The 25920-nt window shown below is 41.0% G+C and overlaps 1 protein-coding gene across 1 annotated transcript; it reads left to right on the forward strand.

Annotated features, from left to right (window-relative positions):
• The first annotated feature begins 15732 nt into the window (after window positions 1–15732).
• On the forward strand, window positions 15733–25538 carry LOC124686257 (villin-5). Its single transcript, XM_047220239.1, has 23 exons — window positions 15733–15873; window positions 16858–16970; window positions 17566–17665; window positions 18327–18395; window positions 18464–18706; window positions 18790–18967; window positions 19057–19189; window positions 19290–19452; window positions 20700–20850; window positions 20942–21042; window positions 21446–21601; window positions 21913–21981; window positions 22067–22135; window positions 22224–22361; window positions 22466–22594; window positions 22907–23054; window positions 23180–23190; window positions 23294–23434; window positions 23524–23649; window positions 23786–23851; window positions 24289–24595; window positions 24692–24900; window positions 24993–25538. Exons 2-23 carry the CDS (start codon window positions 16915–16917, stop codon window positions 25104–25106), a joined length of 2877 nt encoding a protein of 958 aa, XP_047076195.1. The 5' UTR covers window positions 15733–15873; window positions 16858–16914; the 3' UTR covers window positions 25107–25538.
• The last annotated feature ends 382 nt before the right edge of the window (window positions 25539–25920 follow it).

Raw genomic sequence — 25920 nt, forward strand, 5'->3', positions numbered from 1 at the left:
TCTTCGCACAACTTCATCAAAACACTTGAATATATTCTATGCTCTTTGGCATCCCTATTTCCTGATGACATGTACACTTACCCCACTGCTATCCTCGCTCTATTTGCTGATTCACAGGTGGTTCGAGTGGTGATGACCGTGGTAGTCTTGCCAAGAGATGAAGGCATGCGAGGCCTCAAGGGTGCCGCACTAGCACTCGCATACCCAGCAAAGCAGCCCAGGGCAGTGTTCCGGATAGCTCAACCAGGGGGAGAAGCAAGTCTGTTGCCAATAGGAGGAAAGATAAACATGCAGCACAGGATGATGATCTTATTGAGAAACTGCCAACGTTTAATGTTGGCACAATACATGTTGGTGCCTGGAGAAGACTTCGAAAGGAGAACCCCTATCGATTTGAGGAACCCACTTACACTCATGGAGATAAATTTTTCTGGACCAACACCCAGCAGCTGTTGTGGGATGATTACTATAGCACTCCAGAGTGCATGAAGAATGGTACTATTGTGATGCCCAAGGCCATCAAGGATGTTCTTACAATGCATCAAGCCACCAAGTATCGCTTTGTGGTTGATACCTTGCAGCGGATGGGGCTGTTTGATCTCATGTGCTTGACGCCTGATGATGGGTGCTATTGTCCAATCCTTGTGAGGCAATTTCACTGCACTGTGTTTTTCCATGATGACCCAGCTCTCACTATGACTTGGATGACAGGACAAGCAAAATATACTTGCAACTATCTTGATTTCTGTGAAGCCATGGGGTTTGCTGGTGGTCGTGCTCATGGTTTCAAGATATACTCTCAGAACAAGTTCAATAAAGGGGACATTTCCTTCTGCTACCCTGAGGAACCCACAGCTGGTCCTCCCACCATCTCTGGCATGTACTACTCCTACCTTGTACTTTCCAAGCTATTCCGTGAGAATCTCATCAGCAAGTCCGGAGATACAAGTGAATGTCGTGCATACCATCTGAACTTGATGTACCACTGCCGTCCTGAAAACCAGAAGACCATTGATGGTTGTGATCTCCTCTACTGTGAACTGAGGCGCTCTGTTCGCGAAAAGATGACTCCAAATTATGCTCAGTACATTCAGCTGCTCATCAATAAGGTTGTGCCAGCACCTCACAATAAGCAAGATCAATGGGTCAAGATGGAAGCCTTCAAGGTACCTATACAAGGAGATAGACCGGAAATCCCTGCCATGATGCCCTCTGAGCGCCGGTCCAAGGAAAGGCACGACCCTGCTAGCTCCAGCTACTCTAGGCGCCCTAAGCGTGGTGCCTCACGTTTCTTGACCAGCTTGTGGCAGATGTGCAAAAACACCAATGATGTTGCTCATCAAAGCCTTTCCTTGAACCAGGAAACTAGGAGGCGCCAAAATGACTTCATGGCTGCCAGAAACGCTCCTTTTCCTCCTCCTGGCCCTGAGATGGAGCTTGTGCATGCACCTAATTGGGAGATGCCTCCCATTACTGATGAGATGCTCCAGAACTTTGATCCCTCCATGTACACTCTTGGTGGTCTTCCTCCTCGGTATGCTCAGGACCCTGATACTACTGGAGATGGAGAAGATGATGATGATGATGGCAACGAAGATGAGGATGAGGATGATGAAGAGCGTGATGGTGATGCTAGTGATGATGGCTCTCCACCCACAGGGACCGAGTTCTATTGACGGGAGCGCTAGCATCCCTCCTTTTTTTCTTCGCCTTTTTGGTGTTCCGATGCCAAAGGGGAGAAGAGAGTAGAGTCTAGGATCACGGGGTTCCTTGGTTGCACAAGCCATGCTTGACATTTTATTTGCTTCTTATCTGGCTTGTGCTTATTTGCTTGCTTTTTCATTCCAAGAACCATTTGATACTTTAAGTAATTCGTGTATGGTCATGTCCTTATATACTTAATCTCTATGTTGGGATGATTATGTGCCATGCTTATATATCTTGATATTCACATGTCCATACCATGCTTGTTTCCTAAAGATATTGGGGGAGCTTCTCATATTCCACAAATGGTGCACTTTGCATTCAAACGCAAATTCTCCAAGTGCACACATTATGGGGGAGCTGTCTCAATATCTCATATGGAATCAAGGTTTAAGGCTTATCATAATATCTATATGTGACTCTAGCTCTGTTTGTCATCATATACCAAAAAGGGGGAGATTGTAAGGGTATTTTACCCTTATCCGTTATTTTGGTAACTATGACACCGTGCTAGAGTATTTGGTCTAATACATGTCTACAAGATGATTCCTAGGTATTAGCCGAAGAGGTATAATGGTGTATCAATGGAACAAGAAGGCAATGGGAGACCCCCCACTTCGATGAAAAATCAACAAGGGATTTTCAGAGCATGGCCGGTCAGTGGCCCGGTCAGACCGGCCATGGCACCGGCCAGCCCGGCGCCGACCGGCCCCAGGACCGGTGCCAACCGGGTGGAGTCCAGTAAGGTTGGAGCGCTCGTCCGGTTGGAGTCCGGTCGCCGACCGGTTTGGACCGGCCGATCCGGTCCCAGGCCCGGTCGGACCGGGTGGTGTACCGGGCGCCCCGGCGCCCAACCGGCCCCCACGCCTGAGCCAGCCGGGTGGAGTCCAGTATGCCAAAGAAGACGCCCAGTCAGGATCCGGCCCCAGATCCGGTTTGGACCAGCCGGTCCGGTCCCTGGCCCGGTCTGACCGGCCCTCGCGCCGGCTCTGTCCGGCGCCTGGCCCGGTTGACCGGGTTTCTCGAGGAATCTGATGATGCGGCAAGTGAGCAACGGTCAAAATTTAAGTGACACTATATATACCCCTTCTTCTACCTCTGAAGGGGTAGGCACTACACTACAAGCTGTTCTTGAGCTCTCTCTCTCTCATACTCCATTATTAGAAACACCAAAAGCCTCAGATCTCGCTCCTCCTCCACCCAAACTCAAATCCCTCCGGGGAAACGATAGAGGAGGACCCGATCTACCGTTCTACCAAGCCAAATCTTATTCCCCCTTGTATTCATCAAGAAACTTGCTCTCTAGGGTTCCTTGGAAACCCTAGGTGGGCAAGAGAGGTCCGGAAGCATCCGGGCTGTAGATTTGCTCCTAACAAGATTGTGAAGGTTTAGAGGCTACCTCAAAGTCTACCACAAGTGAGTGAGCTATTCCTTCGTGGGATAGGCTCCGGAGAATAGGGTGAGCCTTCGTGGCATGGGGAATCCTTCGTGGGACCTCCACCCCTCCAAACGTGACGTACCTTCTTGCAAAGGAAGGGAACACGGGAATAAACCCTCGTCTCTGCGTGCTATCGGTTATCTCTAACCGAAATCCTTACTTGTGATATAACCGTCCGGTGAGAGCCTTCGTGCTTGAGTTACTTGTATCCTCATATAGGTTGTTTCACCTAGTTTGCATTAGGCTCATCTTTATATTCCGCAAAGCCTAATATTGCAAAGAAAGAATTAAAATCTGTAGAAACCTGTTCACCCCCCTCTAGGTTTACCATCTCTGAACTTTCAGTTTTCCTTTTACAGGTATCAAGGTGGTTGTTGAGAGACCGAGTTATAGGATAGATAGCCGCACTATCAAGTGAGGCTTTCAGTTGAGTAATTTGATCGCATCGTCTTAGGGAGCTCAATCCTTTGCATTCTTTGCATCCTTATATTCTTGTTTCTTCTTGATGTTTCTTTATTTGAGGTTCTTGAGCTTGTTGCTAGCTTTACAACAAGTCCAAGTTTATCTAAAACGGAATTTGTATGCATCTTATATTGTGTTTTCATGTTTGGAGGTTTTACCGGTTTAATTTTTTATAGGTATGCCAAACCTTTCATATTGTTGTTCTTATTCAATGGTTGGACTATGATGTTTCTATGCATAATGTTGTAGAGCTCGTTGTTGTGATTCCAACGAGCCCAAGATCATCGAAGTAGAGTCCGGATGCAAAAGTTGACGTATTTTCGGCGTCTGGCTTGGCAGGCCAGGTGTTGTTGCCGGGTAGGTCGTCAGCCAGCCCGGCCCGCCGGGCTCAGCGCCGGGTTGGCTCGATTTTTGCCCCAAACGGTCATATTTTTATGGGATATAAAAGGGGCCTTCTTCCCCATTGTTCTAAGTGTTCTTGAGCATGTTTTTGGCCACCATTATTGAACCTCTTGAGGTTGCTTCCTCCTCTTTCCCTCCTATGATTCTTGCATCTTTTTGTGGGGTTTGGAAGAGGAGATCTAGATCTACAGTGCCCACCAAACAAATCCTCCTCTAAGTGAGGGTAACCCCTTGGATCCTGATCTTGGAGTCATTGGTTGAGCTCCACCATTGTTCTTCCTCTCTAGTTCCCCTATAGAATTTATTGCTTTGGTGGTATTTGAGAGAGAAGGATTTGAGCACTTTTCTTGGTGTTCTTGCTTTGCATCCTTGCATAGTGTTGAGATCTCCATTATGATTAGTTCGAGTGAGAGACAGCGAGCTTGTTACTCTTGGAGGGTGACCTCCTAGTTGGCTTGGCGGTTGGTGCTCCGGTGACCTCTTCGTGGAAGATTGTGAAGAGGCCCGGCTTATCCTTCGTGTAGGTTGTGAAGTGGTTGTGGAGCTTGCCATCTCCGGAGTGGAGGAAATACTAACCATAATGGAAATACCTTTGTCCTTCGTGGAATGGGCTTGGAGAAGAAGGGGAGCCTTCGTGGCGTTCGGGAGACCTTCGTGGTAGCCCGCATCTCTCCAACATGACGTACCTCACCTTGTGTGGGGGAACATGGGAATACATCTCCGTCTTCGTGTGCCTCGGTTATCTCTATACCCGAGTTTACTTTCCTTGTGATAGCCATCGTGTTTGAAGTACTTATATCTTGCTATCACTTGTGCTATATATATCTTGTGCCTATCTTACTTATCTAAGTTTTTATTGTTGCACTTAGTTGAGCCTACCATATTTAGGTTTTGTGCTTGTAAAATAAACGTTAGTTTAATTCCGCATTCTTACAAGCCAAATCCATAATAGTTTTTAAAATGCCTATTCACCCCCCATGCGACATCTCATCCTTTCAATTGGTATCGGAGCAACGTCTCTCCTTGTTTTAGGCTTTACCGCCTTGAGAGTAAAGATGTCGGCTAGTAGTATAGTGCACAATGAAACATTTATATTTGATGGCACAAGTGACTATCCTTTATGGAGAAATCACATGCTTTGTCATCTTCGGACCTTGTGTCCAAATATAGAGTGATTTCTAGATGTAGGTTTTTCTCCTCCGATGGATCCTCAAAATCTATCTTTAGAGGAAGAGAAATACTTACATCTTTAAGCTCAAGTATCTAATGAGTTTGCATCGTATTTGTGCCCAAAGGTTCATTTGATGTTTGTGATGCTTGGAAAATGCAAGTTTTCTCATGAGATGTGGATCATGCTTGAAAAAGTTTATGGTGTGCCCACTTCTCATGAGGGTAGTTGTTCTTATGAGGGGATCTCTTCTCCTTCACATCATGAAAAGCTCCAAGTTGCTTCCACCTCCGGCCGCGATGAGTTTTCATCTTCATACACTTCACCAATGTGTTGCAAGACACAAGGTAATGATATGGTGAGTGGTGATGAAAATTGTAATGTTCATAGTGTGCTCACTATTGGTGATCCTTCTTCTCTATCCCATTGAATGTTTCATCATTGGACCTAAACACAACATGTAATCGATATTTCACACATTCTTGTGTCAAAGGTCCTTGCATATCTCCTAGTATTTGCTTGATTAAGTTTTGTGATGATATGTTTATGTCTAGTTGTGGCCATGATCAAGTTTTCACTAGTTGTTGTGTGACTAATCATGTAGATGAAATCAAGAGAAAATTGGGTCACATCATTGGGAAGTAAATTGCTACAAGAAAAAAGAAGTCTATCATCAAGAAAAGGAAGTGCTATGAATGCCATGAGTATGGCCATCTTGCAAAATATTGTCCTACTCTTGATAGTGAAGTTTCCCCCTTCCTAATGAATCATCGTCATCCCCCACTATCCACATGTGCCTAATGACAATGGGATCAAAGGTATCTCCTACTTGACTTCCAAAACCTCCTCTAATGATGATGATGATAATGATAATGATGAAGAACATAATGCTTTGTTACATGAGATGGGACTTGTGTATTCTTCTCTTCGTGGTAATAACGAAGCACATGCTAGTCTCGAACACTCTATAGAAACCATGAATAAATATAAGGAAACCGTAGAGGGGTTGGAGTCCCATGTTGAAAATGGGAGAATGAGATTCAATCTCCTTAAGCAAGAGCTTGCCGATGAGAAGCATACTACTTTTATCCTCACGCAAAAAGTTTAATCTTATGAGCTTGAAAATGAAAAATCTATTGATGATTCTTGCGCCACTAACTCTACTTCTTGTGAAGCATCTACATTAAAGGAGAATGTTGAGCTAAGAGCTCAAGTTGATTTGCTAACTAGCAATTATAGGAAATTGGAAGAAAATCATGAAAAGCTCTCGGGATCTCATAATGATCTTCTAATCTCATGAGGAAAATATCACTAAGGTAACATCTTGTGAGCCTCATGTGAAAATTAGCACAACCTCTACTCAAAATGCTATATTTTCATGTGCTAGTCCTAGTAATCCAGTCAAGATATTGATACTCCTTGTGTTGGATTACTTTCTTTGCCTTGTTGCTCTAACAATGAAGCTTCTACTTCCTCTAGTATTTGTATTTCTACTAACCATGAGAGGAAATCAAAGAGCTTGAGGCCCAAGTCATTTATTTGAAGAAAAACTTGGAAAAGCGTCATGAAGGGAAATCCGCACTTGACAATATGTGGAGTGTGCAGAAATCTCCCAATGACAAGAGTGGACTTGGATTCAACTCCAATAACAAGAGCAGGAGCAACAAGAAGATGGCCAAGAACAAGTACATAATTCGTCCAAGATCATTTGTTTCAAGTGCAAGGTTGAAGGGCACCATGTTAGATCATGCCCATTGAAGAAGAAGAAGAAGAAGAAGCACTTGAGTGAGAAGCAACAAGGGAAGCGGCCACAAGGTCAAGCTCAAGCTCAAGCTCAAGTTGAAGATAGGCCACTAGCTTCCCAAGGAGAATCAAGCTAAATCTCCCCAAGTAAAGAAGTCAACAAAGAAGAATAAGAAGGGAAGCACACATTGTTATGTTTGTCGTGAGAAGGGGCACTTTGCCTCTTCATTGTTGATGATGATTGTTCTCTTGGGAAGGATAAGGATGGCAATGTGTTTGCCAAGTTTGTTGGAACTCAAAGTGGTGTCAAGAAAAGAACCATTTGGGTTGCCAAATATATTGTGACTAACCTCTAAGGAACCAACTTGGTTGGGGACCAACAAGCTCAAACTTGATCAATAGGTGTATTTGGAGGACATTGGAGACTTGACTACTTCATGAAGAATTAAGGGATCTTCATATATTATATTTCATCAATCCAAGTCACAAGGATTATCATCTATATCTTATAGCCAATGTTCCTCTTTGCGGTAACTTGTACTTAAATTATTTACATTGTAATTCCCCTTTGCATGTTTTGGTTTTGTACCAAGTATGTTTTTGTATATGTTGTATCTTATCTTGTGTATTCAAGTATGATTGTTTGACACATCACTTACTTTTGTATTTTTCTTTGAGCCTCTAATTCATCTTGATGATATCTTATTTGGCTCTTTTCGAGTGATTAGTGGAACACCCCATTTTGGGGGAGTGTTATGCTTTGTGCACCTCACTTTCCTTAAAATGTGTGTACATGAGTGATACCACTTAGTGTTGATATTGCAAGATTATCTAGTCGCTATGTGGTATGTTATACTCATGAGAAATTCAAATTCTAAATGTCCATTAATTATCTCTACATGAATTTTAATTTCCTCTTGATTAGAAGAAATGTTTTATCATATTATGGGGGAGTAATATGCTTTGTGCATATCACAAGCCTAGTAAATTTGAACATATGAGGTTTTTCCACTTAGAGTTGATATTGTTAAGTATCCTATTCCTAGGTGGCATGTTTTTCTCAAACAAACTCCTCTTTTATTAAAAGCTCTTATTGCTTATCTTTTGGTCTTTTGTTTGAGTAAGAGATTCTTTGTGCGGTTTGCTCAAATACATATCTATATATCTTATTTGGGAAAACGTTTGCTTCAAGTTATTATAATCATTTCTTTGCATGATTGGATATATTGACCATATGCATTTTGTGAAGTTGATCTCGAATCCTTGAAATATACCACCAAAAATTAATTCCAATATTCTCGTTGTCTTTGACAATTGATAACCTTGTATGTGATGTGGTAAAATTTATGGATCATCTTCACATTGGGTTGCTTCTTATTGCCTTTTTTTATTTCCAAGAATTTTTTTGTAGCTCCCATATGTCTTCCTTGCCCTTTTGAAAAATATTTTGATAAAATCTCTTGATTCATATCAAGTGTTTGTTTTTTGGAAGACAAACTTTTTATTTTTGGTACATTGTGCCATCGTGAAAAGTGTAGAGAGTTTGGTTTATTTGTTGGAACCTTGCTCTTTTGGGAGTTTGCTATCTCATTCCTTCCCTATGTTTTGTTTGCTTGAATGAGATAAATCTTTGAGCATGCTTGCTTTATCCCATCCTTTATGCTCAATGGTTCTACTTAGTTCATTTGTTGAACTTTGTTGAACACATCTTTGTTGATTTGCTTCTTGGATATAATTTGGACAACAAATGTGTTTTGTCACACCTTTTATGCTTTCTTGAAACTTTTGGTGTTTTGTCCAAAATTTGTATCTTATTTGGATCTTGAAAGTGTTTGTGCATGCTTATATGTAATATGTTTATATTTATGGCATGCTTGCTTTGTTTGATCCAATATATAGTCTAGACTCCATCAAATCCTAAATGGCTAAGATGTGCATGAAATTCCAAATTCATCTATAAATATGCACATATTTATATGGACTTTGTCCTATGTATTGTGGTTATCCAAACCACCATTTTGGTCCCAATATAAGTTTGAGGACCAAATTGTACTTGATTGTGTTTTAGGTACATTGGAGATTCAATGGATGCTTGTCCCATTTATAAGGAAGGTGATTTCACCATATGATGATTGGAGCCAAGCTAGGATGATCGACGAACTCATATCCATTACATCATCGATCACATTGCTATCTCGGTAACAAACATCTACTCATGCATACTCTTATAGCATCCAACCTCTTGTAGGTTGCATATTGGCATGAAATTATTTATTTGCAAATGTTGCGGTTCTTGCAAAGATCTTAAAAAAAAACTCTTTATTGCTTATGTGAGTAAGTTGAGATGATGCACATAAAGGGGAATATATGTAAATCATGTTCATGATTCACCTATCCCAAATGTCCCTTTAGCAGTTTATTGCTTATCAATTCCTCAAGGTGCTCTCATGTGCAATATTGCTGAAATTGCAATTTGAATGTTTCGTATGATACTTGTTGCCTTTCTCGATATATCACAACTAGCTTTAGTTCCCTTATTGTTAGTTGTGATGTTTTTGAGATTTTGTTGGTTGAGGTTCATTAATATACCTTTAGTGGAAAAAGGAGCCATTGGCTATATATGCTTTTAAGAAAAATCATTTTGGTATATTTTATGACTTCCTCTTGGATATCATGTGTCCTCATTTCAACTAACCTTTTGTGTGTGCATGTTTCTTTGTGGATTGTTCATCTTGATTTTTTGTCCACCTAGAAACTGATATACATGAGTGTTAATCTCTCATCTTGATATCCTCGTTCTTTACCGACCATCATTCTTATCCATTTGGTTTTGGTGGTGGTGATAAGAACTTGATTTATGAGTGCTTGGTCTACTTTGCTTGCATCTTCATGCACTCATTTCCTATGAATGTTTTTGGTCTCACGTTTTTCTTGATAAGTGTATTGATTATTATCAATACCCTATATCTTGTTTGTGTTCTAAATGTTTTAGAGGGAGTTAGGATTCCATGTTTGTGCATATTGTATTCAAATACAATAATCCTAATTTATCGCGCGAACCTTGGGGAGCTTCCTCATTTCATTTAGAGCACTGTCTCTTTCTATCATGACATCTTGTATTTGTCCAATTGGTTCTTTGGATATTTTGCTTGCTTGCTTCATTCATTAAAGTTTCTTCACATTGTTATCTTTTGCAATCTTTGATCATCAATATATTGTGTTTTCCTCCATGTATTTGTTATTGGATACGTGCATTTGATTCTACTCATATTATGAGAAATGCACACCTTGGAGAGGAACTCATACTATATTGGTCTTCTAAATTTGGCACCCATTTTGTCACTTATTGACAATGGGGGATAAATTTAGAGGGTTTAAGGGAAATGGTTTTATAATTAAGTTTGGTTTGTACTTAAGTATTTTGCCTCTTATGCATTTCATATTTATTATGCTTCGATGGTTGAATATATAGTGAAAACTCTCCCGAAGGTTAAGCTTCACAATGTATGCAATGAAATTAAAGTTCATCACACGTGCAGTATTGTGGGGGAGTTTGCTCTATATATGTTGGTTCTACTCACATCTCTGGGATTCGTTGTAGTTTGTGTGAGTAGAACCGGTTTTGATATGGGCTAGTACCTTTGTGTTACTTTACCATATCAAATACAACCTCTTGTATACAACTTATTCTCGGATAAGTTGCATACTTGTTTGTAATATTCTTTATATAAACCCTCTTCTATTGCGTTTTCATGTTTGGAGTTTTTTACCGGTTTTTTATAGATAGGCCAAACCTTTCTATATTTTTATTCTTATTCAATGGTTGGACTATGATGTTTCCATGCATAATGTTGCAGATCCCGTTGTCGTGATTCCAATGAGCCCAAGATCATCGAAATTAGAGTTCGGATGTAAAAGTTGTCGCATTATCGGCGTCTGGGCCGGCAGGCCGGGTGTTGCTGCCGGGTAGGTCGGTAGCCTGGCAGGCCTGCCGGGCTCAGTGCCGGGTGGCTCGATTTTTGCCCCAAACAGTCCATATACATTGCTATCACTTGTGTTACTTATATCTTGTGCCTATTTTGCTTATCTAAGTTGTTATTGTTGCACGTAGTTGAGCGTAGCATATTTAGGTTTTGTGCTTGTAAAAATAAACGTTAGTTTACTTCCGCATTTTTACAAGCCAAATTCGTAATACTTTTTAAAACACCTATTCATCCTCTCTCTAGGCGACATCTCGTCGTTTCACAAGGGAAACTGGATGGAGCAATTGATGATCAGGTTGAGCAACTTGACGACTTAATGGAACTCCTCGCCGACCAAAACCTCCACGGCATGCGTCGCTTAATGATAGTCGTTGCTTCCAAACAGGACAAGCTTCGAGATGACACAAATAGGTGAATGAAGACATGAGAAGAAAGAATGCACGGAAGAAGACGTGCATCATCTCATGTAAGTCAGGCATGTGAGATTGTCGTACCGAGATGTTAGCAACACGAGGTCATCCGGCTAACAACCTGACATAACCTAGTTTGAAAGAAAGGACGTGAAAAGAGAAGACAACGAAGAAAACGAGGCTACACTAAAGATAGTGGCATGGTGGCATGCGTTGGAGGTGAGCGATTTAAGACCGTAGCCGTTTTGTGCTGCTGCTGCTGCCTCTTTGGCCATGCCCTGGCTAGACCCACTTAGACGTAATCTTAATCAGATTTGCATAATTAGTGAAAAGTGCGACCCTGCTTTTTAAATATTGTTATGGAACAGAGGCAAGTTTTTATGTAAATTAAACCCTTCCTTTCCCGAAACGATCAATAACTGTTGACAAAAGGGCCCAGAAAGAAAGAAAGAAGGAGAAGAATATGCCAACCGAAAGTAGCTTCCTATGCTCCACAATGCTCTATCATGTCGTTCTATGGTCCCTTGTAGCAACTTGTGTGCATAAACAACGCTCAATGTGCAAATGATCAGCTGATCAACGCTGCGCAACCTTGCTTCCCGTGAGACGTATTACTGGTGTCATGGAGTACTTATCAGCTAGCTGCATCCTTCATGACAAATCTGCAGTGACCTAAGCGATCTCAAACATTTTTTTTGCGGGTATTCTCTCACAGTACATCTCCCTAAGGTCAAAACTATTAATGAGGAGACAAAGACACTGCCCCAAATATTCTCCTGTTCCAAACCATGAAGAAAATCTCCAAGATCGTACTCCAGTGCCGACGAATCCGTTTAGTTAATTACGTTCATACTTACATGTACATATTTGTTTTGAGGATCCTGTGGACTGAAATCATGGTTTTCTTTTGAAGCTTTTTTTCTTTTTCTGAGATGCTTTATCCTGGAATTTACTGATTCATTTAAATTTCTACGCTGCAAGTTCGGGGCACCCTCTTAGGGTGACTTCTTTTGGGCTTCTACTTATGCATAAGCCGGCTTATGGAAAATGGTGGGTAGAAACAGCGGTGAGAAGAAGCTCATAGAAACTGGTTTTCACTATTCTTTTGGGCTTCTAGAAATTTAGCTTATTTGATGTGTTGAGTTATAAAATATCAATAATGCCCCCAAATCATGAAATAAAGGATGATACCATAGTAGCACAGAAATAGCCTACAACAACCTCCTGACACCGGGAAGAACGCGCCCTGTTGCTGGACGCCTGGACATCATGAAAATTAAATTATCAGCAAAACAACCATTCACATCCAGAGAAGATTTGGAACAAATTGACCATGAAACAATAATTCGGCGGAATCCATGGTGTGCAAACAGAGGTTAGGAATTTGAAGGATTTGAGCTAGTTGCCGTCAGCAGCGGCGTGGTCATCGAGCGGCCAAAAAGATCGTCGGTGGCGACGGCCCTGCTGCGGGTGGAGAGGCGGGATGCAGGGGGCGGCGGAGGAGCGGCGACTGGGTGACGGCGCCGGCAGCTACGGGGAGCGGGGAGCGGGGATCGGCGACCGGGCGACGGCGTCGGCGACCACTTGCTGCTGGTGGAGAGGTGGGATGCAGGGGGGCGGCTGCGGGGAGCGGCGGAGGAGCGGCGACCGGGCGACTGTGCCCTGCTGCGGGGAGCGGAGACCGGGCGACGGCGTATGCGGAGAGCGGCGACCGGCGCCGGTGGCTGCGGGGAGCGGAGGAGCGGAGACCGGGCGACGGCGTATGCGGAGAGCGGCGACCGGCGCCGGTGGCTGCGGGGAGCGGAGGAGCGGAGACCGGGCGACGGCGTCGCCGGCGACGTTGAGGAACCCAAGCGCTCCATGGTCATGTCTGGTCGATGCGGGATGTGCTTCGTTCTTTTCCTTTCTCCAGATTCCAGATGGCTAAACGTTATCTCCCGTGGAGTGGCAGTTTCCTGTAATTAGAACATAAATGCGGGGTAACTCAAAACGCCGGTTCAGATCTTCAGCTGAGAAGCTCGGGAAACTGCTCGGAGGCAGATTCTGGGATTGCACGCGATGTTGGCTTCACGGTGAAAATAAGCGGGTCAGCCGCCGTAGACTTCTTTTAGGCTTAGGCTTCAGCTGCCCCGAACCTAGAAGCCCATCTAGAAGCTAAAAAGAAGTGTCCTTACTCTTGCGTTTTGACGTGTATAGCAGCAATGCTAGTACTAACCCCCAAAATAATGGAGAATGTGATCCTAGTTTAGTTTACAACAAATTCTGCTACTAAAAACCCTTTAAAATAAAAGCGAATCCAAAAAAGAAAGGCAGAGTCTCTGTGTTGGCGTTGTTGTTTAGTGGTGGGACGCACGCCTCACTCCATCATTTGCCACCCTCGCTGGCTGACAGCATTCCAGCTTTGCTTTCTACATGCCACCTCAGCTCCATGGGAAATGCAACTAAAGCCCCTGGTTTTTCTTCAGCTAGATCGACCACCGGTTGAGAAGTTTATTCCAAGGTATTTGACTTATCAGCCAGCGTAGGCAGCAAGCAATTACAATTTCGGCTTATATTGAATTATATTTGTTCATAGCAAAAGTATTCAAAAATATATCAGCTAGTTCTCCTAATAATAGTTGCATAGGTAACAACAGAAAAATATTCTAATGTACACGTTAAGGCACAATGCATTTCCAGTGTAGCCATCTTGTTGATTTTTCGATAAAGGAAATATATTAATATCGGTAGCTACCAATTACATTCAGCTTCTGCAACAGCGCAATACCCTAATGGTAGTATGGATGCACACAACAAAAAACTAAAAAAATAAAAGTTCCGCTACCGTATTTCAACCATAGCACCAACAGTACATCCACCGCCAAGACAACACCTGAAGTCTAGGCTCTCCAAAAACGACGCCTTTAAGAAGGGAACAGTGCACAAGCGTCGTCGTTATTCGATCAAAAGATCTTAGGTTTTCACTCCGAAGATAATTCTCGTTCTCAAAACAATGCCTTCAACAAATTCATTGCCAGACACAACCAATTAAGGTCAGACCTTAAATTTTCGCCCTAAAAGGTAAGAACCTGAACTTCACCTGTGTTGCCACTCCCATTTGCATACTGCAGCTGCGAAACCCAGAGTACCAAGAAAATCCCTCCACATCACATAGATTCGCACCTCCACTTCTAGTCCTTCAATCCGGCCTTCATGATCTTCTCCGCCTGGCAACACAAAACAGACACCTTTGCGTCGCTCCCTCTAGAACAAGACAGTCGGAATAAAAGCATGGATGAGCAAGGCCGAATACCCCCTGATCCAACAAACTCCAGGCATAAGATGCACTATTACATTCGCCGGCAAAGCCTTCCGAAACTCAACACTCCAGCGAAATTCAGAAGGACATGCATAAGGTAGATATTCATCTTGCGCGAGAGGAATCCTAGGACCACCTCACAACTCTATGTTTTCAACTGGTGACGAACCTAGAATTCTAAGAAAAAAACCACTTCAGCAAATGACGTAACGTAAGCTCGACCGCTCGGGCTTTAGGGACATTGGGTCCACCCATGTTTCCAACAATGAAATGTATACCTTAAGTAACTATTATATGTTACTACCGCGGTTCTTTACTATAATTAATATAAGAAGTTTTGGCATTTCAAATGGAGTAGTTTATTTTAGATTGAAATAATGCAACAATCCATTATATCTTTCAGGTTATGCTTCTTATGATAAAACTGAGCTAATTTATCTCTTCCACACATTTTTTCGTTCGTCAGACATACTTCGTGAACAATGTTTAATTTCCCTAATCCATGGTATATTTCCACAACCATACCTTATACTGATTAAAAGCATTTTTCCCAAATTGTGTTAGAAGTAGGTCGTAAAAGTTATGTTGGATAAAGTGAACCGTGAAAGGTGAACCCTGGAGTGCCATTCGATCATTTGATTTGGGTGAAAAAATATAAATAATATTATATGAAGATGAAAAACATACTCCCTCCAATCCATAAAAGCGTCTGGCTCGTAGCTCAAATTTATACCACTCTCTTAGTAAAATCCTGACAGTTTTTATGGATCAGGCGGAGTATCGGTAATAATGTGAAGCGAATGATCGCATTATTGTTGGGTCATAAAGAAAGATAAATTTAAGAAAATCATTTCTGGTCTTACTTTCTTGCTGAAGTATTTGCTCTAAAATATTTTCAGGGAAATTACATGTCACATCTGTGAGTTCTAATTTTTTTTCAAGATATCTGGTTCAAAAGTTAAATAAAATCCTCACAAAACATACAGTAAAGAAATCCCAAGTAGAGTGTGCCAGACTCTACAAAGGAAAATGTAGATAGCAAGAACTCAGGGGGCTCAATCGCAAACAACAGAAAAACAAAGTGCCCTCACTCCTGGCCGCTTTTCCTTTCTGTCAAGCCTTCCTGCAAGAGACCTCCTTTTTTCGTCTCCCTCCCCCCTCTACTCCACCATCTCGCCTCCCCGCCCTCTCTCGCTGCAGATCGATCTCCTCCCCAAGAATTCTCCGGTTCGATCTCCGCTGCTCCCTCCCCGGGCGCCTCCCAGGTTTTCCTCTTGGAGTCCTTGATTTTTAACTGTGTGTGTGTGTGTGTTGCAGCGTATGCCTTTTTCTTCTTGCCGTGAATTTCTTGGCTGACTAGCCAGGAAGTGGAGCCGGTAAGCTTCCACGGCCTTCTTCCTGATTCTGGTGTCGCTAAGGATGGCAACTTGCCCCGAGGATGAGCAGAGGGATGCGGCCGCCTGGTTGTACCTAGGTGGTCTGGGCTCAGAGTTGCGCCCGTAGCTTGGCATTTCCCGTAATTTGGCTCGTGTTTGGGGGAATCCGTGATGGTTAAGCTTCGTGGTTTGATTAATACTAGTAGTGTCCTATAAGGAAGCTGACGAATGCTTCAATGTGCTGTGCACCCTGCTTTTGTCCTGCAAACAGCCCATCGCTTGATCCAGATTTGTGCCCTGATGCCAGTTTGGTTTACGGCGTACTTATTTAGCTTGTAGTGGAGTAACAGCTTATTATGATGATTTGTACCAGAATTCACTTTCACCATTCTGTGGATAGAATAGGTTGGAGCATATTTGAATCCGTGCTGATTTCACAATTATTCTCGGCATTCGAGTCCCGGAGTCCTGGAAGACCAAATGGCTCAATGTATTTTGTTCTTGCAAATCTGTTCTATGGTCAACCAGTGTTTCTATAAATTTCTTAGTACGTATTGACCATATATATTGGTCTCCTGGCGCACATTTTATGACATGGAAATATGTAGCGCATCTTACTAATATTATGATTTGTGTGTCATATGTGATGCGTCACACCATTAAGGATCATAGAATACCTATATTCTGTCATTTGTGTCGGTAGTAATTCTACCATAGGATCAATTAACTCTGTAAAAAAAATCTGATAAGAAGAAAGAAGCACCAAACATTGTCTTATTCATTGACCAAACTGCCAAGTTTATTTTTCGTAAGAAAGGAATAGAAGATTTGTTCCCTTCCTAATAACTACCTATCTGTTTATCCTTTTTGCAGCATATTTTTAGCCCATCTTTCAAAAAGAATTAGACAAAGGTTTATTTTACATTGAAGATGTCGGTTTCAATGAAGGATTTGGACCCAGCTTTTCGTGGTGCTGGGCAAAAAGAGTATCCTTTCTTATGTTTTACTTTTTAATATTATGTTTTAATTCTTTTCCTTACGGCATTTTGTCTTAAACGTCCTAATTTAAGCACAAATTTATGATTTAAGACCATTGTGTCCGATAGGAAAACTTCCACTATGATTGATAACATGCCAAATTTTGGGTTTACATTTGGTCCACAGTAGAACGCCAACTGTGCCATATCAAATAATTGGTCTTCAAAACCTAATTGGTTTAAATGTGATTGCCTGTGAGTCTGAGTAAAACTAAACAATTAGGTGCTTTAGATGATTATGCGTTTGCAAGTGCACATGTACCAATCATCCTGAGATGTGAATATGGTAGCCGCAGGCATCTACTGTGGAGTACAAGCCAATGCTCATGGCCTGGAAAACATGAATACATATATTAATGGCAACTAAAGTAAATAGCACTTTAGATAAAACTGGAGTAAAGAGCGAGCAAACAATGGGTAAGGACTAAGGATGAGATAATTATTGCCATGGTGATTTAAATCGTGATCTCTATGAAATATCCATTCCACGATGGAATTGCTCCTGCTCCAACGTACAACCTATGTTATCTTTAACACCTTGCAGAGGTTTGGAAGTATGGCGTATTGAGGATTTCAAGCCAGTTCCTATTCCCTCATCTTCACATGGGAAATTTTTCATGGGTGATTCGTACATCATCTTGAAGGTATGAAAGCACCCGACTTTGTAGATGCATGCCCTCACCCTCTTACCATTTGTTATTATTTACTGTATTAGTATACCACATTTCTTTAATAGTAAAATCCGCGTTCAATTTTTTTTTGTAGCAACTAAGGCACTACAATATACTATCTACCTGCTCATTCCGTACTTGATGCGGTCCGCTGTATGCATCTTGATGCAGAGGTTGGGGGTAGTATAAGGCTTCCAGTTTCCCCCAAAAAAAAGTTATGTACTGTGTTCCTATTATTTAGGAAACTTAAAGAGCTGCGATGACACGGATGTGTACTCTGATATCACAGTCCTTAATCTCATATTAGCATACTATAGCTTACAGCCTTACACTATGTTCTGCACTTGACTTCCTAAAATTCCTTGCACTTTATCTCTCAGAGAAAAGGTAGTTGTCAGATTCATATATATATATATGAAATGAGAGTTTTGGTGTGAAGTTCTGCTAAACATGTGCTAAAACAGTTTTTCCTATATTTTCATTTGTCATTGGTTGTCTGAAGATCTAATTGTAGTGCATCACATGCTTCTAAAATGAGATTTTTTTTCCCGTATTCTTGGAATTAACTGCATAATGCTCAAAACCTTAAACTCACGCTACGATTTTTTGTTGTGTTCCTTTTCCTTTCCTACAGACAACTGCCTTAAAAAATGGTTCTCTTCGACATGACATTCATTACTGGGTTGGTAGAGATACTAGTCAGGTAAATTTCTCATCATTTGGTTATACACTTCTTAAAAAGAATGTTAAATCCAATTCCGTCCGTTGTAGGATGAAGCTGGAACTGCAGCAATTTTAACGATAGAGCTTGATGCTGCCCTTGGAGGACGTGCTGTTCAATACCGAGAGGTACAAGGCAATGAAACCGAGAAGTTCCTCTCGTATTTTAGACCATGCATCATGCCACAACCAGGAGGAGTGGCATCTGGTTTCAAGCATGTTGAGGTCAACGAGCAGGAGCATGCAACCCGTTTGTATGTCTGCAGCGGGAAGCGTGTTGTTCATGTTAAAGAGGTTTGTTATCTATGTTAATTGTTTTCTTTATTAAGAAATGGTTAGCTATTCATGTTTTGATTAGATTTGCTATTCTCAAACAGGTTCCTTTTGCTCGATCGTCCCTTCACCATGATGACATATTTATTCTGGACACGAAGTCTAAAATTTTCCAATTCAATGGCTCAAACTCATCCATCCAAGAGCGAGCAAAAGCTCTTGAAGTTGTACAGTATATCAAAGATACATTCCACGAGGGCAAGTGTGAAGTTGCCGCTGTTGGTAAGCAATTTTACCTAAGGGTCCTGTGTCATTTCGTGTTATTGTACACCATAATTCCTTGATATAACTACTCTGTACTTGTATCATAGAGGATGGTCGGATGATGGCTGATGCTGAAGCTGGTGAATTTTGGGGTTTTTTTGGTGGCTTTGCCCCTCTACCCAGGAGGGCACCTGTGGACAGTAATGAGAAAGACGAGGAAACAACTTTGAAGCTGCTTTGGTAATTAACTGGGATTTTTCAGTACACACAAAACCTACTGTCTATTTGTCAACGTGAATAAGTCATCTATTAGTAATTTATAAAGTATTTACCTTTTCAGCTTCAACCAAGGAAAGCTTGATTCTATCAATTATGAATCCTTGGCACATGAACTACTTGAGACAAACAAGTGTTACTTGTTAGACTGTGGTGCTGAATTGTTTCTTTGGACGGGCAGAACTACATCTCTGCAGGAACGAAAGGGTGCAAACGAAGCTGCCGAGGTAGAATTCTTATTTCATGTGGGCTTCTACTGGCTGAATTCATATAGCTGCAACAGTCGTTTAATTTCAAGGGTCGCAAACTTTCTATATTTAATGCTTGAAAAAAGCTAGGAAATTTATAAACCCCCCCGAGCACTCACTCCGACATCTATAGAAGTGTAAAAGTAAAAAATAATGCATAGAAGCTTCAAAGCTCAAGAGGAACGGTCTGGCACTCTTAGGGCCATTTTGTTTGGGCTTTTCTTGGCTTTCCACAGAAATAAGCAGCTCAAATGAAACAAACAGGCTAGCTTCACGTTAGGCTTTTCCAAAGCCGGTCTCCGAATTGCACGCGTGAGAGAAAGCACCTCGGGAGGTGCTTCCCGGGGCTTCCCACAGCTTTGACACTCAAAACCGAACCGGTACAGGTCCATGCCCTCATAGTTTTCTTTATTTACTGCGAATTGCCACCGAGTCAACCTGCTCCGCTCGTTCCTGGACTGCTGTCGTGTATGGCCTGCTGCTGCGTATAGTACTGCTGCAGATGGATGATGTTGTTGCGCGCCTGTTGGCTGTACGAACAGAGATAGAAAATGATTGATGGATTTAGAAAACGTGAAATGTAGCGTCACCACAACACATGCATGACAGTCGAAAACTTGTACGTGGTACTGGAAAAGATGTGAAAACACGCATTCTAATTATTTGACTCACTGTTTTTAGAACAACCCATTAACTTAATTACCATCCGCTTCTGCTAGTGCAAATAAATTGCCCTCAAAGTAATTGCAAAACTATATTTTTATTTTGAATAAAGTTATATTTGATGAATTATTTATATTATATAATTACAAAGGTATACATTAATTTTGACAATGATATATTTGCTCATCCATGTTATTTACATAAATCAGCAAAAATACATATTCTTGGGGCAATAAGGGGTATTTTAGATATTTTTTCAGTTTACAGTCAACAGCCAACTAGTTTGCCAAACAGTTCAACTCAGAAAATCAGCTTTTCCTCCACAGCACCACAGCCAGCCACAACCAGCCCAAACAAAAAGGCCCTTAGACAAGGTTGTTCGTTTTGCATACAGCATGTTGGTTCCTTCATTTCCTTACAGATTATCAAGTATTCCTAATTATTTTGGAGTTCCCCTAGGAAAGGCATGAAACTTCTAGAGAAATATTTATAATTTTTTATCTGATTTTTTTTTTCTTGAACTGTATATTGCTCTGATGCTTATTAGTTATTTGCCTATGCAGAAATTACTCTCTGATGCTAACCGAACAAAAACACATGTCATCAAAGTGATTGAGGGATTTGAGACTATTATGTTCAAGTCAAAATTTAAGGAGTGGCCACAAACACCTGACTTGAAATTGTCATCGGAGGATGGACGAGGCAAAGTTGCAGGTTATTGTTTTTAAATTTACAGGTTTCAATGTTTCTTTTTACCTTTGATCAGAGCTTTTTCAACTTAACTTTACCAATTTTTTCCTTGAAGCTCTCCTCAAGCGCCAGGGCTTAAATGTTAAGGGCTTGATGAAAGCTGCTCCTGCAAAAGAAGAACCACAACCCTATATTGATTGCACGGGCAGTTTGCAGGTATATTCTGCACCATTTGGCTCATAATTATGAGCTCTAGTTCTTGTGCCATCCTCTTGTGTGCGTGGCCACTCTTGAGATTTTTGATACATTTTGAATATTTTAGCCCTCCAAACCCTTTCATGTTTGGTCTTCCTAATTTTGAATTCTTATAAATCTATACCCTCTAAGCCTTTGCACATGTGAGAAATCATTACTGCAACTCAGTAGGTACACACACTCCCACACGCCCATCCAGCTACATTGAAATTTTCTTCCGAGCAAGCCCAAAATATGCACAGGATTAATGCATGTTGTTCTTGTCTTCCAAAATATGCACGGGATTAATGCATGTGGTCCTTTGTATGCTCAGCGGCTGTGCACTGATTAGTGCTGTTGTATCTCCTTCTGTATCTGATATCAGGTCTGGCGTGTAAATGATAAGGACAAGACTCTATTGTCATCCTCTGCTCAATCAAAGTTTTACTCTGGCGACTGCTACATCTTTCAATATATGTATCCTGGAGATGATAAGGATGAATGTCTTGTCGGAACTTGGTTTGGGAAGAAGAGTATAGAGGTAATACTTATGCACATAATCAATGGTGGCTATGAAGTTACATTCAATCACCTATGTTTCTGTAGATAGTTTTGACATTCCAGTTTGCAATTTCTTTTTACGAAGTGCATACAAAGAACTAGGAATTTTAGGGATCTCAACTTCTCAAGCGACTTATGTTTTCCTTTTCTTGATTGGTAAACTAGCAACTGCAATGATCTATCTTGTTTGGAGAAAGACGTGGTGTTTTGGATATCCTCACGCTTATTAGAGTTTATGTTAAACTAAATGTTAAAAATTTAAGCATTAAAAAGTCTCATTTTTGTGTCTAGGAGGACAGGTTAACCGCAATTACACTTACGAGGAAGATGGTTGAGTCTGCAAAATTTCAGGCCACCCAGGTAACACATTGATTTTGTGTATGTTAGCTTAAGAAACCAGACATGGCCCATTGTGCTTTCTTTGATTTATCACTGGTACTTGCAGACATGCCTGTATGAGGGGAGAGAACCGATTCAGTTCTTTGTCATATTTCAAAGTTTCCAAGTGTATAAGGTTATCTTCTTCCATGTGACCTTAAGTTAATTTGAATCATTACGTTCGGCTGAACACATCAGTACTTACTTTCTTAGTTTCACTGCAGGGTGGTCTTAGCTCTGGATACAAGAAATTCATTGCCGAGAATGGTGTGAATGATGACACTTATTCTGAAGATGGACTTGCGCTTTTCCGTATTCAAGGTTCAGGGCCAGAAAATATGCAAGCAGTTCAAGTTGACTCTGTAAGTTTAGTCACATTTATGTTCATGAATCTATGGTAGAGCAGAGATTTCATAACATATGATGTTCCTTGCCAGCTAACTTGATCTCTATTTTCTTCCATTAGGTGGCTTCATCTTTGAATTCATCCTATTCTTACATTCTACATGATGGAAACAGTGTGTTCACTTGGACTGGAAACCTTACTACTGCACTAGATCAAGAGTTAGTTGAGAGGCAATTAGACGTGATCAAGGTATGGAACAATCTACCTTGACGAGGCAAATGTAGTTTTAGAGTTCGTGTTCAACTTATATTGATGGTTTGTGTAACTGTGGAGTCTTGACTCTTCAGTAAATAATCCATACGGGGATTACTACAGTGCTACACAAAATGCATGTTACAACATTTGAACCTGCTAGTCAGGAACATGGTTCTTTGTTTATTTTGAGTCGCAAGTCATAATTTCAAACATCTTGTTCTACTGGCTACTGTTGTACCTTGTAGCTTACCAGATCTACTTTTGACATAAAATTATCTTCTGGCACTCTCTTTCTTCATTATACAGCCAAATCTGCAATCTAGGTCACAAAAGGAAGGGTCAGAAACAGATCAATTTTGGAGCTTACTTGGAGGCAAAGTTGAATACTCAAGCCAGAAAATAGGAAGGGGAAATGAAAGTGATCCCCATCTCTTCTCTTGTATCCTGTCCAAAGGTAATTACAAACTATACATTTCATTAAAATTACAGAATCTACTTAGTTCCACCTTACATTTTAAATATCGTCTGACCACTTTCTGCTCTACCACTGTGCTTACGTTACCTGCTGGGGTCATCAAGGTGATTTGAAGGTAAGAAAATAAAATCGTGATCCATTTTGAGCACTGTGCTTTCTGCTCTGACCATGTTATCTGTTTTTAATTCTAACATCAAGCTGGTGACCTATTTGAGCAGATAATAGAAATATACCACTTCACTCAAGATGATCTGATGACAGAAGATCTTTTCATTCTGGACTGTCACACAGACATATTTGTTTGGGTTGGCCAGCAGGTAGACGTTAAAGTAAGATTGCAAGCTCTGGATGTTGGGAAGGTAAGGATTTATTTTTTCTATGCAGAAGCAGTCTAGAAGCCGTATGTTCTCTTTTTCATCTCTCACTACCATTCTCACTACTGCATCAGAAATTTCTTGAGCTCGATTTCCTGATGGAAAATCGCTCTCATGAGACACCGATTTTTATAGTGATGGAAGGAAGCGAGCCTCCTTTTTTCACTAGGTTCTTCAAATGGGATTCATCGAAATCACTGGTAAGTAGAGTATCCATTGGATGAACATATTGAGCTGTTTGTTTGTGAATGTCTATATATAGCAGTTTACGTTCTGTATAGTAAGAACACGAGATTCCACTCCTTGTTTGGTTTATAATGTGTCCCTCTAATGTAGATGCATGGCAATTCATACGAGAGGAAGCTATCCATTGTGAAGGGCGGAGGCACTCCAGCTTTGGATGTAAGATGTCCAAGCTCTATTTATCTTATGATATTCTACCATTTAGAAATCGTGCACTACATTTCTTATAATTTTTTCTCTAGTAGGTTTTTTTTTCTTGTTCCCTGTGGTGATTAATTGCAATACCTCTCCAATGTATGATATGCATGCATTTGTACATATATCTATACCCACATGTATAACCTGCTCATGTTTTATTGCTGCTTCTCATGCTAATGAACCCAACGAACACATTTGAACTTAAATACCGAGTCACCCATCACTTCTTCTGCCATGCTTGTGAAGTTGTGAATATTTTTATTTATGCCTATATCATTCAACAGTGTAGTCTTTGTGTCTGTTCTAGTTATATCTGTGTCCTTGGTCTGACTGTAATTATCTACAGTTATCTGACTTATCTTTGAGTAAATCTCCTGCTGATTTGGATGCATTATCAGAAACCAAAACGACGAACACCGGTACATTCTGGAAGAAGTACTGGACAAGAACCTCAGCGCTCTAGAAGCATGTCCTTTAGCCCTGACCGTGCCCGTGTTAGAGGAAGATCTCCAGCATTCACTGCATTGGCTTCTACCTTTGAAAGTGCAAACAGCAGAAATCTTTCCACCCCTCCACCTGTAGTTAAAAAACTTTACCCTAAATCTGCCACACCAGATCCGTCAAATACATCTTCCAAGTCATCTGTGATTGCGGATCTCACCAGTTCCTCCAATCGCCCTACTCAAGCTCCCAAATCAGTAGAAGGTATGTATTACAAGTACAACAATTCAGGCATGTGATTAGATATAGAAAAGGTAAACTATTATAGCTTATATCTTTGCAAAATTCTGCACAACTTAGATGGACCTGTGCCGGAGAAGCCAAAACAAGAGGAGGATGCAAAAGAAAACATTGGTAGCATGGCTGGTAGGCTTGAATCTCTCACTATTGCAGAAGATGTAAAAGAAAATGAGCCTGAAGACGATGAGGGACTGCCGATATACCCATACGATCTCCTGAAAACTACAGCTGCTGAGCCTGTCACTGAAATTGATGTTACCAGGCGTGAGGTGAATATTAACATAGGATATTTTCAGTACTTTCTGTTACTTAACTGCAAAATCCCGAAATGTAATTCTCTGAATAAATCATCTGAATGCAGACCTATTTGTCTTCGGCTGAGTTCAAAGAGAAGTTTGGAATGGCAAAGGAAGCATTTAGCAAGCTTCCGAAGTGGAAGCAGAACAGAATGAAGATAGCGCTTCATCTTTTTTAGCTCCATCTTGTGCTTCAAATTCATCGTTCAAGATCCCTTGAGCCAAAGTGATATTTGATGGTAACTAGCTCTTGGGTCATTGCGCAGAATGCGACCATTATGCCAGGCAGCACACAATTTTGATGTCGCCTGGACCAGCTCTCCTGGTTTTCTTGGTTTGAGTCTTTTTCTTTCCTTTTTGTTATAGGTTCCCCTTATTCATTCAATTCATAGGTGTGCTCTTACTATTCCTTTCAATTTGATGGTCGCACATGTTTTAGTTGTGAGGCTTGCGTTTTTATATTAACTTTGCCTTGGTGAGTTGTTTCTTTTTGCCTTTTGAGATGCGTTTAAGCCCGAGGAATGGGAATATGTGTGTATAGCAGAGTGCCGGCACTGTAAAAATCCATCTGGTTACATATATTATCAATGGTATTTTATATTTTGTGTGGATATGTGACCTTTTATCTGAGAATTGTTTGAATCACAATTCTCTCAAAAAAACGTAATTGTGTACAGTGATGGTGTGTGATGTGCCAATTTCTGAGTTTTTCTAATTGAACGTGGTATGAGGAGAATATAAATCTATAACCGGTGTTTATTTTTATCAGCTTTTTAAAGGAAGGCAAAGGTAGTAGATAAGGTCCAATCTCCATCGGTGTGAAACGACAAGGTCCTCATCTTCATCCTACTTATCATCTTTCCTGAAAAACGAAGCAGCATGCAATTTCATGAGGGTGGCTCATCTAAAACAATTGTTCACCATCCATCATATTCCCTTAGTCCCATGAAATGTTGGAAGTTTGTCTAAATTTAGATGTATCTATACATTATT

Source organism: Lolium rigidum, chromosome 1, assembly GCF_022539505.1.
Source record: "Lolium rigidum isolate FL_2022 chromosome 1, APGP_CSIRO_Lrig_0.1, whole genome shotgun sequence".
In the NCBI taxonomy this organism is placed as follows: Eukaryota; Viridiplantae; Streptophyta; class Magnoliopsida; order Poales; family Poaceae; genus Lolium; species Lolium rigidum.